The sequence below is a fragment of the Chaetodon trifascialis genome, chromosome 16 (genome assembly GCF_039877785.1).
Source record: "Chaetodon trifascialis isolate fChaTrf1 chromosome 16, fChaTrf1.hap1, whole genome shotgun sequence".
Lineage (NCBI taxonomy): Eukaryota > Metazoa > Chordata > Actinopteri > Chaetodontiformes > Chaetodontidae > Chaetodon > Chaetodon trifascialis.
This window is the reverse complement of record NC_092071.1, coordinates 25445958-25466870: the sequence shown is the minus strand read 5'-3', so window position 1 is coordinate 25466870 and position 20913 is coordinate 25445958. Positions and strand designations below refer to the sequence as shown.

At 39.5% G+C, this 20913-nt stretch overlaps 1 protein-coding gene across 1 annotated transcript in view; it reads left to right on the top strand.

The window, feature by feature from the left end:
• The window catches only part of hlcs (holocarboxylase synthetase (biotin-(proprionyl-CoA-carboxylase (ATP-hydrolysing)) ligase)), a 42351-nt gene extending 22974 nt beyond the window's left edge, over positions 1-19377 (top strand). The window contains exons 7-11 of the mRNA XM_070983497.1: positions 10463-10530; positions 10705-10865; positions 11082-11196; positions 13355-13568; positions 18373-19377. Coding sequence (XP_070839598.1) covers positions 10463-10530; positions 10705-10865; positions 11082-11196; positions 13355-13568; positions 18373-18544 — 730 coding nt within the window. The 3' untranslated portion in view covers positions 18545-19377. The remainder of the gene's footprint in view (positions 1-10462; positions 10531-10704; positions 10866-11081; positions 11197-13354; positions 13569-18372) is intronic.
• Positions 19378-20913: the final 1536 nt, after the last annotated feature.

Genomic DNA, 20913 nt, shown 5'->3' with positions numbered 1-20913 from the left:
ACTTGTTGTGTAGATTTGTGTGTGGAGGACCATATAGCAACATTATACAAGTTCTATAAAGTTGAATTCTCTCATATTTCCTCAAAACTCTCAATTAACATGTTATTTTCCTTAGAATTTATCCACTTTTACTGTATGACGGGTGTGTGCGAATATGTATATAGTAGTATATATATTGTTGAATGGCTGTAGTGTGGAAATATTTATTTGTGAAAAGATTGGGATAAGAGACTATAGGGTTTTTCTAACACCACTTGGCTGGTCCAGAGAGCATAATGATTCTTTTCCTGCTCTGCTGAACTTGATCCCTGTGCCTAGAGCAGCACACTTCCTACTTGTTGACTTTTTAGTCTAAGAGCCTCAGGCACAGACATGAAAACCCAAGGGCCCACTTTTACTTTTCTTTCACCCCCTTTATTTTTCCCTCAAAGAAGGAGAGGGCTACAGAAGTAGAGGCAGCACTGGATGTAAATTTAATTCTGATTTTTCTTCCATTCTGCTTGTGGTCATAAGAATTCTGTTTTACATGCTGTGTGCACATGTGGAACGTATTTTTGGCATTTACCTAATTCCACTAACATTAACACTGACTCTTACATTATTGTAAAATTTGAACTTCTGTGTCTGAGAATCACCTTAACAGTATTATACAGTAACTGCAGTGCACTATACCTTCACACACTGAAAATTTGAATGGAAAAACAACCTTAACAAGGGACTTTTCTACTTGAAGCTGTTCCAGTTTTGGGGCTGCCCTGGCAGTCAGTGTTTGTTTTGACAAGCCAATATATCCAACGTCCTAACTGACAGTGCTGTTTCCTGTGAAAAAATATAAACCTCAGGACATACATAGGGTTTGCTGCAGAGAGAATTTATTCCTCATACCTGTAGCAATTGGTTTGACCATAAAAATCAAATAGCCCAATTGACCATGCATGCTTCACCTGCAGTTCTAACAGATCATAAGCAGATGCCTAAAAGTCTTGGTTTCTTACTCTGGGGAACATTAACTGTTTATGTCCAGTGGAAGCTATGTTGTACTGCAGTTGTGCCCAACCAATTTATCTGTCCTATCACAGCTATATCAGTATTGGCATATATTATCCAGTATCACCAATATGAAAACCCTAATATTGTCATCACGTAGTTTGTCCGGCAGTGTGCTTCAACTACAAGAAGTAGTAGTGATATGCAAGTCATGCATGCTAAGCAAGGAAGAAGCCACTGCTCTAAAACTGCCATAAATACAACAGACCACAGTTTGCAATTGCACATGGGAACAAAGATCTTACTTTTTTAGGAATGTCCTCTGGTCTGATGAAACACCACCTAAACTTTTTGGCCATGATTACCATAATTATATTTGGAAGAAAAGGGGGGAGACTTGCAAGCTGAACAACACCATCCAAACTCTGAAGCACAGGGGTGGCAGCATCATGATGTGGAGTTGTTGAGCTGCAGAATGGACTGGTGCACTTCACAAAATAGGTAGCATCATAAAAAAGTTAAATTATGTGGATATATTGAAGCAGCATTTCAAGACATTTGTAAGGAAGTTTAAGCATGGTCACAAATGGGTCTAAAGTCAAGATATTGGAGCGTCCATCACAAAGTCCTGACCTCTATCCAACAGCAAATTTGTGGACAGAATATAAGAAGTGTGTGTGAGGCAGGAGGCCTAAAAACCTGACTCAGTTGCACCAATTCTGTCAGGAGGAATGGTTTAAAATTCCAGCAATTTTTTCCACTGCAGGGAAGAGCCAGGAAGTCCAGTGCATGAATGAAATTGTGACCACAAACAAAGCTAATGTCTGCAATTTTTTACAAGCTTATACTAAACTTCTTAAAAGCGTAAAGTCTCACATTTTACTTGTGCTGTGAGCAAATTGTCTTAAAGGATGCCTGAAAGGATAATGCTTATTTGATACAACTTCGCCATTATTGTCATAGGTTTGGCCATTGTTTCTGTCAGTCATAATAACATTGTACTCACCAAGTTAATTTCCAAGATAGTAGGAACATGATGGTGGCCCTGAAAGCCTTGTAAAGACAATATATCAATTGTGTGATTTGATTAATTGCAAAAATGTTTGGGAATATTCACCTGTAAAGTATGAGATAAACTCAGATGAAAAGGCTTCATATGGAAAACAGGTAAATTTAACTTCAAACCTTGTTGTGTGGAATTAAACTGACATGCCCAGTCATCCCTGGAAAATGTTTAAAAGAGGCTGGCACTTTCAAAAAATATATATATAAAAAATACTTGACAGGTGAGTGGATGAACCATCTGTCTATCACTGTCAATCACAGGCTAACTTTTGCACATCAGACCAATGAACCATATGATGTAGTTGGACTGTTGCTGAAGCCAGTTGGGATGCATGCCTAAAAGTAAAGTATGTAGTAAGCTAATGACTTACCCATGTCCATATATACAGTTCAGTTGTACCCAATGCAACAAACCTCATTTCTTAATTAACTAATAACACTAACAATAGTGGTGAACACTGCTTCCTGCTGTAGGACTTACCTGAACTGAACTATGTTTTCAAGGTGACATCAGTCACACACACTGTTAATAGTGTATATAGCATAAAGTGATAGCATAATCAGGTCTTAAAATGGACCACTGTGAAATAAACTGTGACTGTAGTAGCCTTTGTTTTCCTGCCCATATAAATTCTAACAAATGTGGTTTCTTAGACAATGTTAACTTTTCAAAAATATGGAATTTATCATTAACATGATCACTGCAAATCCTTGTGAACTCTTTCGGCTTAACGTGTAACCACAACAGTGGTTGTCTATTTTTTTTAACCCACAACTGTTAATTACTGATATCATTAAATCTCTGTCTACTGATCAAACTATGATGAAATTACACTCTAGATTTGGTACTTCCTCTGTGCAGTTTTGTTACATCTCTGGCATAGTTCAAATTTATCTAGAAGTCAGAATTAATGTATCTACAGCACCAGGCAAAAGTTTGGACACACCTTCTCATTCAATGGTTTTTCTTTTTTTTATTATCTTCATTGTAGATTAATACTGAAGACATCGAAACTATGAAGGAACACATATGGAATTATGTCGTACAAAAAAAGTAGCCTGGAGGTGTGTTTGGGGTCATTGCCCTGTTGAAAAACAAATGATGGCGCAAAGCAGATGGGATGGCATATCGCTGCAGAATGCTGTGGTAGCCATACTGATTAAGTGTGCCTTAAATTGTGAAGAAATCACCAACAGTGTCACCAGCAAAGTACCCCCACAGTATCATACCTCCTCCTCCATGCTTCATGGTGGGAACCACATATATAGAAACCATCTGCTCACCTTTTCTGTGTCTCACAAAGACATGGCAGGTGGAGCCAAAAATCCCAAATTTGGACTCATCAGACCAAAGGACAGATTTCCACTGGTCTAATGTCCATTCCTTGTGTTTCTTGGCCCAAGCAATTCTCTTCTTCTTCTTCTTCTTCTTCTTCTTCTTCTTCTTCTTCTTCAGAAGTGGCTTCTTTGCAGCAATTCGACCATGAAGGCACAGTCCCCTCTCAACAGTTGGTGTTGAGATTTGTCTGCTACTTGAACTCTGTGAAGCATTTATGTGGGCTCTAATCTGAGGTGCTGTTAACTTGCGTCTTCTGAGGCTGGTTACTCTGATGATCTTATCCTCTGCAGCGGAGGTAACTCTTGTTCTTCCTTTCCTGTAGCGGTCCCCATGAGAGCCAGTTTCATCATAGCGTTTGATGGTCTCTGCGACTGCACATGAGGATACCTTCAAAGTTCTTGAAATTTTCCAGATTGACTGACCTTCATGTCGTAAAGTAATGATAGACTGTCGTTTCTCTTTATTTAGTTGAGTGCTTCTTGCCATATTATGGATTAGAACAATAGTCAAATAGGGCTATTCAATGTATAGACCTTTGTACCAATCCCACCTCTGCACAACACAACTGATGGTCTCAAACACATTAAGAAGGCAAGTAATTCAAGAAATGAACTCTTGACAAGGCACACCTGACTGAAAACCATTCCAGGTGACTATCTGGCATCAAAGCAAAGGGTGTTGTTTCTTTAGATGTCTTCAGTATTAATCTACAATGTAGAAAAAAAAGAAAAAAAACATTGAATGAGAAGGTGTGTCCAAACTTTTGACTGGTACTGTACATGCTAACCTAGCAGGGAAAAGCATGTTTTCTGCCCCCAGTATGGCAGCTGTTAGATACTGTGATGTAAACAACAGGACCTCAATAAGAGTACTTGCTTTGTCTAAAAAACACAGAAACTGGACTTTCAAGGTATGTAGTCAGACTAATTGATGATTGTGCATTGCTGTCCAGAACCTCTGCCAAACCATGCAGGCATAGTCCTCACAAGCAGTCATCAAATCAAGGTCATTCATTGGTACCTCAGCTGCCCTGTGGTAATGGAGCAGCCTTCTTTCATTGATCACTTCCAATAGTGCAGTTTGGAAATGATAATTTCTGCTGTCCCTTAGTAAATAGGATTAGCTCAATTAATCACATTTACAGATTAGTTTGTCCTCTCTTATTGCTCATCCCTTTGATGCTGCTGAATGATCAATCCAAACACGTTTACGCACAGCAAATCCTGTTTCAAAAATAAGCATCAATGGCAGAAATAATCTTTTAGTTTGAGATACTTGGGTTGTTTGTGGTGGTGGTGGTGGTGGTGTGTGTGTGGGGTGGGGTGGGGGTTGGGGGTGGAAGATAAATGGCTTTCAGAAAAATCATATCTTAACTGACAACATCAAATCCACCCATTTAAGTAGTTGGATTATGTATATGTTAGGAAATGTAATAGCAGAATCTTTTAATTCAATCCTGAATTTGTAGTTTTACATCTGCCTGTGAATGCAACGCACCTTTATTTCCAAAGTGATTGACACCATGCTGTTGGAAAATGTCTTTATCGGATCTGTTTGGGAAAAGCTAACAGGTTAATGCCTTGGGTGGGTGAGAAGCCTGTTTTAAGGAAAGCAGATCCCTCAATTGTTGCTTTTTGTTTGCTGTCATTCATCTACTTTATTGCTATGTCTGAGTCTTTGTGAGAAAGATGGTGCCATGTCCATAGCTTATGATCACAGGTCGTCCTCCATCTTTATTCTTTCACAGTTGACTCAGCTAGTGGGCGTTTATCCTCCTGACCTGCTGTATCTGGGAGGGTGACCCCTGTGGCTTAGCTGCCCCATAAAACAAAGAGTCCAGAGGCAGGGATTTAGAGGTCTGTGGTCTTCTCATGAGGACAGTGTGTCCTCTCTCTATCAGATATGCTACTTCGCATGTCTTTGTTCAGGTCTTATTGTAATGAGGAGATGACAATGGTCACATAGTCATCTAAGGAGATGAAATGGATAGTAATAGAGCAACAACGCAGAGCGTCCACATTTTCTCTGTACGTGTGGCTTTTAATCACTTTCTTTCCCAAGTAACTTTTGGTTTTTTCCCATTGTGTAGCCGCATTTTTTGCTACAATTAGAGCTGCAGCTCCACAGATAATATGATAATGAAAATAACTTTTCACTGTAGCCCTAATTGTAACTGGGAGAGTAAAGGTGAACACTAAAATCATTACCCAAACCCAAACAACTCCATTAATAGTTAACTACATTAATTTGAACGCGTTACAGTCCTCTACCTGTATGGAAACAATGAAATGAAAGTGTAATTTGCTGTCCAGTATCACTAAATACCTTTTAAAAAAGACAAGTTAGTCTGCAGAGCCTCCCACAATGGAAAACACTCTGCTACAATGATGTACGAGCACAGGGCTTTTGAAGTGTGTGTGTGCGTGCGTGCGTGCGTGTGTATGCGTGCACCTGCATGCGCACGCTGAACACCATCCAGGTGTTGCACTGTGCCTTTTTCATTATGTCAACTTAATTTTATTAACAATGTACAAATACATTTTTATCGAAGAAAAGACTTACAATTCTTATGTCAATCAATTTTTTCTCCCACCTTGACCTACTCTACTTACTGTATTTGTGTGAGCACAGTTTACGTGCATTGAGGGATTGTTACCCATGAAAATTTGAAGTATGAGTATTTCAGTGTTTGAAGAATGAATTAGGCAGATTTGAGTCACTTAAAGCCCCATCATCTGACTTGGTCTGGCTTTCAGTGTGTTTAGTTAATCAGGATTGCTGAAAGGCATCTTCAGTTATCAGCAGAGAAAATAAGTATTGAACTCGTCAACATTTTTGTCAGTAAATATATTTCTAACGGGGCTAATGAAATGAATTTTTCATGTAATCCACAAATACATCAAAACAAATAAGTCCATAAATTAAGTTGTGTGAAATAACGTGGAATGACACAGACAAGAACTATTGAACACATGAAGAAGAGGAGGTGCAAAAAGGCATGGAAAGCCATGAAACGTACCAGTTAGTACCATTGGGGTCCATTATCTGGAAGCGGAAAGAACATCATTTCACCTTAAACCAGCCATGGTCAGGTGCTCCTCGCAAAATTTCTGACAAAGGAGTCAAAAGGATGATCTGAAGAGTTGTCCAAAAGCCAAGGACCATTTAATTGACTTCATTTAATTGTGGGAAGAATGAATGGAGAAATGTACAGAGACATTCTTGATAATAATCTGCTGCCATCCATGCTGAAGGATGCTGAGGCTGAAGAGAGGGAGGACATCAGCAAGACAATGATCCTAAACACACAGCCAAGGAAACTCTCAATTGGTGTCAGACAAAGAACATAAAGCTGCTAGATTGGCCCAGCCAATCACCCAACTTAAATCTGATATAAAATCTAGGTAAAGAACTGAAGATCAGAGTTCATAGAAGAGGCCCTCGGAACCTTCAAGATTTGAAGAGAGTTTTTATGGTCCAGAAGAATGGTACAAAAACACACCTGAGCAATGCATGCAACTAGTTTCTTCATACAGGAGGCGTCTTGAAGCTGTTGACTCTTCTACCAAGTATTAAATCACTTTCAGTTCACATATTCAGTACTTTTTGCCTGTGTCATTCCACTTTATTTCACATGAATTAATTTATGGAGTTATTTGTTTTGTTTCTTTGTATTTGTGGATTACTTCGATTGTTTCTGACATCTGGTGAACAATTCATTCAATAGCCCCATTAGGGACGGGTGTGGCTCAAGAGGTAGAGGGGTCGTCCACCTGTGACACGGTCTGTGGTTCGATCCCTGGCCTTGGCAGTCCACATGCCGAAGTATCCTTGGGCAAGATGCTGAACCCCAGAACTGCCATCGGTGTGTGTATGTATGTCGCTTTGGATAAAAGTGTCTGCCAAATTGTAGTTGTAATTGTAGTTTGTAGTTGAAATGTGTTTACTGACAAAAATGTTGACATGTTAAATACTTATTTTCCCTGCTGTAATAGGCCATGTCCACTTGCAGTAATCAAGATGGCACTTCAGATTTTGGTTAATACTTGCCTCACAAGTTTCCACTTGCTTTTGAGATGCATATTTCCGGTATTTCTAGTGTTCCCTATACAGTATGTAATGTACTTTGGTAGCGCTGTTCGCAATCATGGCCTTAAGAAATGTATCCAGAATTCTGATGATTGGAGAAATCGTTAATTAGGTTAGAGTCATTTTTCTGCCAACCACCACTCCCTGTGAAGTTTATTGGTTCATGCAGGCCATGTTTTCCAACTAATCTTTTTCAGTTATGATAGAAATGTGTATCTTAGTCTTGCAATGCTCCATACCTATTTTGGTGGTGATAGAATTAAAATCCAACCAGTTCTATTTATATTACTGTTTAAAAAAATCTAAAATTCAAAGTGGTTAAGAACAGTTGCACATCATAGCCAGTTATTGGGTCGAGTTTCATGTATATAGGTCATTGCATCAAGTGGTGAGTCTGGGTTCAAGCCCTTTTGTGCTCAACAGAAGGAAGCAGCTCAATTGGCCAAAATTAAAGCCACAAGCAGCAACAAGCAGCTTTCAGACTTAACAAAGGTGAGCAAAATAGCTCCAGCTTGATGCTTAGCTAGATATGTTTAAACAAGGAGTGAGAACGTTCTCGTTTCATCTTCACAAAGCCTGTAGCATTTCTATAGTGATACACTCAAAGTTGCACCAGGTGTGCCCCCATGATCATATTTCGAGGAAACTCTGGATGTCTCCAGTAAGTTTAATCAGGATTGCTCAAAGGCACATGCAGTAATCAGTATGGCTCTTCAGATTTTAATTAATACTTGTTGCCAGAACATGTACACTTAAATTGGTGAAATTCTGTCCTCTGGATTTTGAGGGACACCTTTGTGGTATTTGTGGAGGTCCCTGTGGGTCAGTCTCAAAATGCCTTGGTAGACAAACATTTTAAATTGATGGTGGCCATGTTTTTTGATCGTTTTGCTCATTTATAATAGAAATGTGTCCCAATGATGTATACCAATTTTGGTGTTGATATAGTGAAAATCTACAGCGCCATCATCTGGCCAATTGGGCTCTTGAATAGCACATGCACATCATCTCCAGTGATGGGGCAGAGTTTCATGTTTCTAACTTATTCCAACTCATGCAATTTTGGCTGTTGTAGTAGAAAAAAAATAGCAAACATAATATATACACAATACGGTGGTGACCATTCAGGGCTTGAGTCCTAATAACAATAATAACTAGACAAATTCCCCTCGGCGGGAAATTTGGAGAGTGATACAGTGCGCAAACACCGGGCTGTGTGCCAAACGCCGGGGCGCGCGGCTAGCACTAGCAAATGAGCACGACAACCCGAAATGACAAGTCCAACCCGTTCATAGGACCCAATTTCAGCATCGGCGACAATGCTTAGCTGACATTAGCATGTCAGAAAACACATTGAGAAGGTCTCAAACATCATTATAATGCCTTTACCAATCATTTTAACCTATGTTAGCATTAGCATGCTAACATTAGCATGTCAAATAACACATTAAAAACCTCTGAACCATCATTACAACGCAATGAACATTAATTTTAACGTATGTTAGCATATTAGCATTAGCATGCTAACATTAGCATGTTAGCACAACAAACCGACATCACTAGTCAAACCTCCACACACCAACAAGTTCATAGGACCTCATGTTAGCATTAGCATGTTAGCATTGTGGCTAATGCTAACAGGCCAACATCACTCATTACCTCACTAACATATACAACTCACCAGTAGTAGGCTTGGCTGTGGCTGGTTAGCATGACACTATAGAGCTTAATGGAGAACTGATCATTTGACTGAGCTGCACAGCTGCAGCTAAAGCTACATATGTGTGTGTGTGTGTGGGAGAGACACTCAGGCTCAGAGGTTGCCATGGTAACTTGAGATCAGGCCACCTGCGGGTCTGCGAGAGTCTGAGAAACGTCTGAATTTGGCCTCTGCGCACCCTCCGAACAAACGCTTCTCACACCAACACTGAAACTCCTATTGCCGAAATTTTTTCACCGTGAGAGCCACAAGGCTTTGCTGTACGAACTGATCACTTTCTTTTTCCTCTGGGCTCAAAAATGCTGATTTTAGAGCGAGTTAAAAAATGGCTGGTTTCTGTCTCTCCTGTTTTTGGTTTGTATTGGACCTTATGGGCAAGGTCAGGGGCGCTCTCCTCGCTCAGAGGCTGAGAACTCAAAAACCGTAAGTCCTATCGCTTAGCCGGGCACATTGTGAGAATCAGCGCAAGCGGCACTACAACCTTGGAAAGTTTCGCGCACATACAGCGAAATTTGTGCTTTGGAGGAGCGTGGAAAGATGAAAGTTTCATACAATTTTCAGAGCTTCTCTCCACTCTGGCAGTTAATCCCCTCCACTCTAGCGCGAACATTCCGTGCAATACACACCCATTATAAACTCACAATTTCTCCCAAAACGCTCATGGTCATTGAGCGACGACTGCTCAAAAACTATACGACCTATCAAAACAAGACTTAATACACCAATAGACGAGACTTATGTCTACGTTTTACAGTTGGAATGGCGTCTCTAGGCGAACGTATGCCGGAGCAGTAGCCCTTTGAAAAAAAGGGAGATTTTTTCGCGTTTTTCGCCTTCTCCCATTTACTTTGAATGGGGTTTTTTCGTGCATATTCTGTAGAGAAAAATAATAGCAGACCGAGTCCGATCGAGCCGCACGTTTTGATATATAATTCGCCTGGGTGCTCGCTATCGTTTTTGACTAGTAGCGAACCGAAATTTGTACGGAAGATGAAAAATAAAAATAAGTTGAAGAAGAAGAAGAAGCGCACAGAAGAACAATAGTGTTCAGTGCTCAGCACTGTATCACTAATAAATAATAAGAAGAAACTGGCACAAACATAAGAGGGTTCTGTCCATTCAGAGTTTAACCCTAATAAACTGGCACAAACATAATCAGTTTCTGCACCTTCAGGGCTTGAGTCCTAGCAAGAAAAAAGACATGGCAACCATCATCTCCACTATCTTCCTTTTCTGTGTTCATCATTCTTGTTTCCTTTCAGACTGACTCTTCATTTACCAAAGGATGTGGGCTTAATAAGTGTAGCTACTCAACAAAGCCAGGGCAGAGGTCAGTGCTCCAGCATACTGTAAACCTGGATACACAATATTCACACATATGTCAGTCGATTGAAATACATGAGTTTCAATTGCATTAATTTGTGTTTTCATCTCATATGTTAGAAGTATGTCACAGGTTTTTGGTACCACTCTTGTATGTTTTCTGTGTTTGCTGCTGCTACAGGTCGGGGTAGGAATGCTTGGCTCAGTCCTCTGGGTTGTGCCATGTTTACTCTAAGGGTCCAGGTTGATCTTAGCTCCAGGCTTGGACAGAGGATTCCTTTCCTGCAGCATTTGGCTGCTCTGGCAGTGGTGGAGGCTGTTCGCACACTTCCAGGATACCAGGTATCAGCCGTCACACTTTCCTGCACCAGCTTCCTCAACATTAGGATATTATCAGACTGTATTAGCCTTCACATCTCCTGTAATTTGGCCTATGTGCTGTACATCTGAATACACCTGTTGTATATCAAAGTCAGTGGGTATTTAATCAAATGTCTTAAGTTATAAATGTGTTATTTTAATGATTGATGATGTTGAATATATTTCAATCTTCGTCAGGACATAGACCTGAGGGTGAAGTGGCCCAATGATATCTACTACGGTAAACTAATGAAGCTCGGGGGAGTGCTGGTGACTTCCACTGTAATAGGATCAACCTTTCATCTGCTCATAGGTAATAACTCCCCTTTATCACAGACTGGAGAGTAGAGACTTTTACTGACAGTTCTCTTTTTCATTCATGTCAGTGAACCCTTTCTTTGCATGAGTGGTCTAACACCACTTCTGGGCTCATTATTTGCTTATGAATTTCAAATTGGAAAAAGATGGTGGCTCTTCTTGAAATGGCAATTGCACTGTTCAGAAATGAGGGGGAAAAGGCTATAATTCCCCAAATGTTCCCCCAGTATGACATGTTCACCTTCAAACCTTTGAAAGTTTAAAGTTTGTGGTGTTACCGGTCTTGGTGGGGACGACGGTCTTGCATAAGTTACAGACCACATTGGTCTGACTATGGTCCGACTTATAAAATCCAAAAAACTCCATACTGGCGAGCTGACTTTCCCTGTTCTATCGACAATTTCTTGGCTCGCTGCAGCGCTCACTTTCTATTTCTCATCTCACTCCTCGCGGAGCATCAAACACGAGACGAGATGGCGCAACCGAACTTGATAATGTTGCATGATTGGCGTGTTAGCGTGTCTCTCTCACTGATTAACGCCTCCCTAGGGAGGTGTTCCAGGCAAGTCCCACCGGGAGAAGACCCCGGGGAAGACCCAGGACACGCAGGAGTGACTATGTCACTCGGCTGGCCTGGGAACGCCTCAGGATCCCCCCGGAAGAGCTGGGGGAAGTGTCCGGGGAGAGGGAAGCTTGGGCGTCCCTGCTCAGACTGCTACCCCCTCGACCGGGCCCGGATGAAGTGGGAGAAAATGGATGGATGGATGGATAAACACACAGCCTGTAGGCTGTTTAATATGCAACAGCCCATGTATCAGTTGGTTAATCAATAGCTGTCCTTTGTCCAAGTTATTATTTAATATTTGAAGGGAACAGAATGAGCATGTTCACACAGCAATGTCTTTTTAAATTAACAATTGGACCTTATTGTAGTAACAGACCTTCTCATATGTGTCTAAGTTTGAACATGTATAGTCGCCACTTTGGTTAATATTAATAACTTAGTAGCTCTTTCAGGAAACTTTATGCTTCAGCTGTACTAGATTAAGACTTGAAGGCTTATTTGTGCCTAATACAAAGCTGTGCAGGGTAGAGCAGAACCTATTTGACATCTTTCTCTCAGCTTCCTCTTACCTATGAATTTGTCTTCCTGCACTGCAGATCTGCACTTTGACCTGGATAAAATCATATCCACTTGTTCTTATATGTCATCTCTCTTTTGCTTCTGGTGAGCCAGAGGACTTCTTCCTTGTCTCTGATGTTATAGCAATGATGGTTAGCCACGACTTATCAAAACTTTTCTTGATACAGTGTGCTCACTCCAAAGTAATAGGTGAAATAAAATTGCCGTTTCCCCTTTATTTTGGTATGAATCATTCCTAAAAACCCGCAGCATCACAACCTTCGGACTGTTCAGGAACATTTGATCTACTTGTGCTATTTTCTAGATGGTCAGTTTTGTCTTTCAGATGTGCTATTAGTCTGCATAACACGGTCATGTGTTTCCTTAATGTCATCCTCATTTGCACCCTCTCATGTTTCCATTTCATGAACCTGTTTTGACAGCGCAGAGTAAACTCTATTTTGGTCAGTGTAGTTTGAATCCTGTTTTCTTGTCATTATGTTCCTGGAAATCCTCCAGAGGTTAATTGAGGGACATATCATCTTATTTTCATTCTCATCCATCCATCATTGTTTTCCAACAAGAAAACAGCATGAGAATGACATGAAGTAAGAATTGTATTTTTATTTTGTTTTTTATATCAAAAGTTGTAGTTTGCCAGTGTCTCAGGCTCTTGTATGAAAATTCAAGTTATGAGGAAGTAAAGCAGGATAAGGGCATTTGTCAGGGCTTACAGAGAACTCACAAATACACACCCACACTCTTTGGCTGCATCCGAAAGTTTCTGATAAGGGTTTATTCAGCCTTAACTCACTTGTCAAGTAATCTCTGTTTATATTTTGCAGCTTGTAGAGACACACATCTTTATTAGTGATGATATCAGTGTGTCATATCTATAAAAATAAGGGATGGGACAAGTAATGAATAGCAATAATATGATCTTTTGCAATACTTTGGCACCAGTGGAATATAGTCTCTTATTTGCCCATAATGACATAGTAATATTTCTTGAACATGATGTGCCCTACAGGCTGTGGGTTCAATGTGACAAACAGTAACCCAACTGTGTGCATCAATGACCTGATCCAGCACTACAACGTACAGCATACCAGCAGCCTGCAGCCACTTAGCTGTGCCCAGCTCATTGCTCGGACTGTCAGCTGCCTGGAGGCACTCATCAACAGCTTCCAACAAGGAGGCCCAGATGCCATCCTGCCCACCTACTACAAGAGATGGCTCCATAGGTGAGCATTGCAGACACCCCACTGTATGGAATCAGATGAATCTCAATATTAATGCATGCACACAAAAGGATTCCCATATGCATGTCATGATTTATATATAGATGACTCTCTATGAGAATATTTTCAAAGCACATAAAATATTTATGATTGTAAATGTTGTTAAAAAAAAAAAAAATCCACATATTCAAAACAAAGTTTCACATATTTATTGAATATATTTCTGCTTCACATATAAATATTTCTTGTTTTGAATAAATGTAATTGCAGTCAACAAAAATGTTTTTAAACTATTTTTAATTTTCATCAAAAACACCAGTGTTTCTCCTACCGTTGTACAGCCCTGGCGGGCCGCCAGGCCAAGGAGACCCCCCGCCAGGCCAAAAAAAAAAAAAAAAAATCAGTATGCCAAAAATAAGCCACCCATCCATTCATTAATTCATAAATCAATAATCATTTAGATTTAGGAGCGCCTCTGTGCAGCGTAACGCGAGTCAACCTGCTTTGTTGCCTAGTAACGATACGAGTACCGCTGCTGAGAGCGTGGGCATATTTTATGGGATGTTTAAGGTTTGTAGCTAGCCAACTATGGCGCCGCCGAAGAAAAGAAAAAATATCGCCGGCGACAAACAACTTACCATACGTTTACACGTAGCATGGTATTTTGGAAAACGGATATTTTGGCCCCTCCATTTTCAAAAATAACATCGTGCACACAACATCGTTTTCAAAAATGTTGTCGTTTACATGAATCCGGATAAACACGCCGTCGAGCGCATCATAACTATGCCAAACCTATGGGCGCAAGTGTCAACATAGCTCGCTCACATGACGTTAAGTATTCAGTCGCATGTCATGACGTTTCGGAATCTAAAACGCCGTTTAACCCTGTTTACATGCCGACAAATAACCGGTGTTTTCATAAATCTCCACTTTGGCTGGAGTTTTTAAAAATGATCGTTTTCTGTGGGGAAAAAAAACTCAATTTGCGTGTAAACGAGAGGCCAAACCACATGAAAACATATGCGTGTAAACAGGGTCTTAATATAAAGAAGTTTTTCTGCCAGACTCTGGAGCCAAGAAAAATAGATGAAGGGAGAGTAACAGAGGCAACTTTAAAAAAAAAATGACAGGTGCAGGTGAGACGTAAGAAAGAGGGGCAGATTGCAGTGGAGAGGGGTGCTGCTCGAGGACCATTACTGCCACTGACACCTGTCCGACGGGTGACCATGGGCCCGGTCTGATTCCAGTCAAAATAAATAAATAAATAAATACAGCTAAACACAGAACATATGGCTGGGATCCCAAATGGCTTAATAACCATAAATACAGCCCTTGGTTGTACCACACACCCAATGGTAATTTTCCAATTTGTTGTTTAGCTTTTTGTTCTGATTGTCTTTTTTTTTTAGTAAGCAATAATGATGAAAATAACACAGACAATAGGCTAGTTTTCCACTAGAACCACTAAGGGGTCATTTTCCCCCAGGCATTGTCAAATGTATGTAACTCTGTTACAATAAAACAAATAAAAATTTTATGTTTGTTAAATGTTTAAATCATTTATAACTGATAGAATCTCAATTATGTGTGGGAAATTCCCCTATCACAATGCCTTGGTGAAGTTCTTCTCTAAACTGAGAAAAATCAAGTGCAGCACAGAACAATGCACACTGTGTGGTTGAGGTACCAATGTGTAATCAAGCATGTTCCATTTGTATCCAATAAATGCACTTAATTAAGTCACCCTCTCCTTGTGATCTAGAATACAGTCTGGGTGAACAAAAATTCGAATGCAAATATAATAATTGCAGAATTGCAGACTGCTTGCTGTGCCACCTGACTTAATCCAACTGCGCCAATACACCATCCCATGCGTCTCGCCTGTTTAGGGTTTTTTCGGTGGGTGCCACCGGGCCTGAAAAAAAATTCTAGGGGAAACACTGAACACATTTGGATCTTGTTAGAATTATTCACACTATTGAACCTGCATTCACTGCTTGTCATTTATGAACTTAATTAATTAGTCATTTGGCACACACGATGGCACAATGGTGCAGCATCTGGGGCAGTTTTGGGGTTCAGTATCTTGCCCAAGAATACTTCGGCATGTGGACTGCCAGGGATCGAACCACCAACCCTCTGATTGGCAGACAACCTCTCTACCTCCTGAGCCACAGCCACACCAATTTCACTACATTTCTGTGGAGGTGAAGACTCCCCTGCCACAGTTCAATTCACAAATGCATTTTACTCAAAAGGAAATTACCTGTAAATTTTCTTTTTTTTTTTTTTTGTATTTTTTGTGTTTATTATTCATTTCAGTCAATCACATGAATTATGGATAATGAATTAGAACACCAGGAGAAAACAAACTGCCCAGCATCTCACTCCACAGGGAGACCTAGTTTAGAGAATGCCAACAATGTGCAAAGCTGTAATCAAAGCAAGACTTGGCTTCTTTGAAGACTATAAAATATTAAGCGTATTTTGCCTTATTTACACTTCATGGCTTACTGCATAATTCTTTGTGTGTTCTTTCATAGTTTTGATGTCTTCAGTATTGATCTACAATAGAAAATAAAAATCATTCTGTAAAAAATCATTGACTAAGAGGTGTATCCAAACTTTTGGCCAGTACTGTATGTAATGCATGGCAACCATGGATCATTAGCTAGTTAGCATGCATTCATAACTGAAACATTTAATCTTGCATGGCAAGAGAATTATCACTTTCCTGTTGAGACCAGCTACCAGACGCCATGTTGAGGTTGACCTCCGGGTGGCTTTTTGATATTTGTTCTTTCCTCCTATTCAAATTCATAATTGCAGACTTTTTTTCTTCAAATCATTGAAAGACATAGATTTGTGAAATGAGACATCCACACACAAATGCAGTGAAGTACATGCGACAGTTTGTAAATGCCGGTTCAGCAATCTGTATATAAATGTAACAACATCTAACTGCAAATGCTTTGACAACTGTTTTCCAAAGTGTTCGTGAGCCCATGTAGTAATATCTTTTTTACAGTCACGTGTTCAGAAAGTAGTGAACCTCGCTCCATCCTTGCTTGTGAACAACTGAAGGATGTCCCTTTCATACCATTCATGATACTATCATCCTGGTAGCAATGAACCTGTTTACCTGTGGAGTGCCTCCAACTTTTCCAGTTCTCTGTTTCCCCTGTCACAACTTGTTATAAATGTGTTGCTCGCATGAAATTGAAAATAAGTTTATATTTACAAAAATCAATGAAGTTGCTGAGGTAATATATATATACTTTTTTTCAGTTGACTATATGTCAGAGAGGATTAAGAAATTATCAAATTCTGTTTTATTTATGTCTTACACAGGAACCCAACTTATTGGAATCAGGGTTGTATCAATCACAAAATACATTTGTGAATCTTTCTGTATGCATTCATTAATATCAAGACTCATCTGATTCCACACTACTTGGCACACCACTCTCGTTTAGAATCTGAATCAGAAACTTGATTCAGCTGGTATAAGCATACACGGAGATGTTTTAATAAAGCTGTCAGTACTTTGGATGCACAGATCAACTGTTTCTCACCCAACACAGATTCTTTACCAATTCTGATAGCTCATCTCAGGATAGCTGCTAGTACCAGGTACTGATGCACTGAACTTTTTGTAACACTAATGAAGAAACACCTTTAATTGTGGATTTTCACATCTGAATATGATACTCAGTCCGTATTTGTTTATTGTTTGTTAATTTGTGATGTATCAAAAACATGGAAAGACTTGATCATTGTTTGTCCAATTTATGTCCTCGGCCAATGATCAAGAGACGAGTAGTGTGGCAGATTTTTTTGTTGTTGCTGTTTTAAGATTTTTCCAACCATTTTAAGACATTTACTATTTACTAGACCTAATTATTGACTTATTGTTTAATAGGAAGGAAAAAAAACAGACATGTCTCATTACTGTTTAATATGTGTATTTTAGATCTATTTTACATGTAGATCCAGATGTGGCTTTAAACATTTTGACCATTTTCTCGACCAATTTGACCAATTTATCAATATAAGACTGCACAAATAGTTTGTATTCATACCTTGCAGAAATCTAATAGTATTAACTTATCCTCCTCCTGTAGACCAGTCAGTGTGTACTATAAGCTAACAATACTGAGCTATCTAACTAGCTGCACAGACACTCAAAGTGTTCAGCATTTTACTGCACAACCCATCCCTTAAAACTGAACAGTAGTAGTGTCTCTGTGGCTGACAAGCCCACAGGAAATTGTTGTAATGTGAAAGGCCTGCCCATGGTCTCCGAACAACTTGATTGTTTCTTATTTTGGCAACCTCCCTTGCATCCCCTCATGAAAAATGATGACAATACTTTGCATTTAGTATTGAAATGATATGCAATATACCTCTTCACTTGATTTTCTGTGTTGTGATTTAATGTTGCATGAAAATTTCATGTCACAATGAAAAACTGTTATTCAGTTATTTCAGACAAAAAGCAAAATAACTGTTTTTTTTTTTTAAACAAGTTTATTGTTTTATTATGATACAGTAAATGCCTACATCTGACAGAATTTCACTTTATGTCTTTGATGTCTGAAGGCATTTTAAATCTTCCATATACATCTGGACTGTTTATAGATTATTGCAGGAGGTGGTGGGTCATCTTAGTCCTAAAGGCTCCCCCTGTTGGACTAAGCTTAGAAGGAAACCCCTTCCAGTTGCAGAATTTTGTAAAGTGTCCTAAACCCCATAATATCCCAAATCAGAACTGTGACAGTGGCTCTCTTTGCTCTAACCTCAGCGGGACTCATGTGCGTCTCTGGAGTGAGGATGGACCGGAGGCTGAAGTGGTGGGTCTTGACCACAATGGCTTCCTCAAAGTGTACAGCAAGGAGCAGGGTGTGGTCTCGCTTGAGCCTGATGGAAACTCCTTCGACATGCTGAAGAATCTGGTGGTCATCAAGCAGCGTTAGGACAAAACTGAACAAATGCAAAATCATTCTCTCATTCAACACAGAGCCAATAACTGAGTTACTTAATCTGACATAAAACTTTATATAAATCTATAAATTATATAAATGTATCATGGTTTTCTAATTTATTAATACATTGCTAAATACATTACTTGTTTAAAGTGGGAGTGTTGTTATCCTCACATACATTTGGACATGTTTGGGTAATTTGTTGGAAGACCAACAGTAATGACAACTGGCTTTAATGGCAGCCACATGAAATGTCTGCATCAGTAACGGGTCACAAGCACAAATTTGTCTATGAATTGTAAAAGTCTTTGTGGCCCTTTCTCACTAAGGTGAGAAAGAGGACCAAAGGACATTCAATGAAGGAAACAGGATGAGGGGGGAAGTTTAAGGTGCGATTCATTGTACCTGAGGAGTTTATGGTATAGTATGAACCCTGGGAAACAGGATGAGTGAACTCCCCCAAATGGTCATTGTTTTAAGGGACTGATTTACCAACACCAGGTGCATGTGACAACCAGTTTTTCTTTTTGTTGCTAACAGTTTAAAAGCCAAGACATTGTGGAGACCCGCAGAGAACACTCTGCATGAGTCTTCCCTCCATGCTGCATTTATTAAAGAGACCTGATTCATCACACTGAGTCTATAATTCTTCAGAGAATTAACAACTCTCAACAAGGAGAATTTGCCTTACAGCATAGACATACGTATATGTATATAAGTGTGTGTATGTATGTATATATATTAAATATGTATGTATGTGTGTGTGTATATACATATATATTAGTGCTGTCAATCGATTAAAATATTTCATTGCGATTAATTTCATGAATGTCATAGTTAACTTGCGATTAATCGCAAATTAATCACACATTTTCATCTATTCTAAATGACCCTTGAATTATTATATTAATACTGATATCAACATGGAGTGGACAGGCTTGCTTTGTGCAAATATTTTTTATTGAAAACAACGTGTAGTGTTATATTTCACACTAACATTCTCACTTTGAGCAGTCATTCACATTTGAATGAATCAAATCTCACACAATTTAATACTGTCAATAAACAGATGACAAAAAAATACTTGGTTACCAAAAAGCACCTTCAACAACCCTTTCTAAGGGATCAAAACAGGGTGATCCAAAATAAAGTTGCAAAGTGCACATTATTGTAAACTAGGACTCAGGCTATAGTGCAGTTAAACCATGGCTTAAACTTTCCTTTCTTAACTTTCCTTTGAACATAATAGCATCCATATGCCTCTGTCAAAAGCCATCCATTCTCGCCTGGTTTTGACAAGGGGGTGGGGGAGAATTCGCATTTGCCTTGTGTTTGGCCATCAAGTGGTATTTCAGACTGGATGTGCTACAGTGATAATTCAGTTCACACCGACAATACACACAGATAGCTTTGGTCTTGTCATTCGTCCCATCTGGCAACTTTTTCAAACCTTCCATTCAGAATCTTGTTCGCATCCATTTCGGCGTTTCGCACTAGACATCCACACAAACCCGTAGCCTACTCCTTTACAGTTAGCAAGCAGGCAAGACCAAACTCGTGCGTGGGGCGTGCCTATTGTTTTGTTTCCAGTTTATGACTTGATCCTGTAGTTAGGGCCATGGGAATCGCAATGAGCACTGGATTTATATATTAAAACATGCATCTTGATCGGGATCAGCGTGCTATTACTTTTCTTCCATTTTTCGCGAAAAACTGAAAAATTTCCCATAAAGAATGAATGGGAGGAGGTCAAAAAACCAACAAATCATTGGACTCTACATGCATGATTTTTTTCAAATTTGTAGACAAAATTGTGTCAAAATAATCAAACAAAACTTCTTCAATATCAAACAAAAATGAAAATTTGAGAGAGAATAAAACCCACTGAAGCAAAAAATGTCATCTCAAAAGTAAATCTTGTAACTTGCAAACAAATTATGTGTGCAATTGAGTAAGCTATTGATCTTTTACTTTTTGTCATATCCTCTGTTTCTTTCTCACTGCTCAGACTTTTGCTCTCACCGTCAGCTTTGCAATCACGCTGCCAGCTCTCTCGTTTGTGCTTTCTGAGTTTTTGTTTCCAATTCTGACACAAACCTCTCACGTACGCGGGCTTTTTCAGGGGTGTGTCGCTATTGGCTAGTGAGTTTTTGAGTGACAGCTCAGTGCCCGGAAGTTGCTCAGTGCAGCATGCGCGAAAAACAACCCAGACACCCCGGCAGCACTGGGCACGCACTACTTCAATTCAATTCAATTCAATTTTATTTGTATAGCACCAAATCACAACAGAAGTTGTCTCAGGCCACTTTCCATATAGAGCTGGTACAGACCAAGCTCTTTTATCTACAAAGAAACCAACA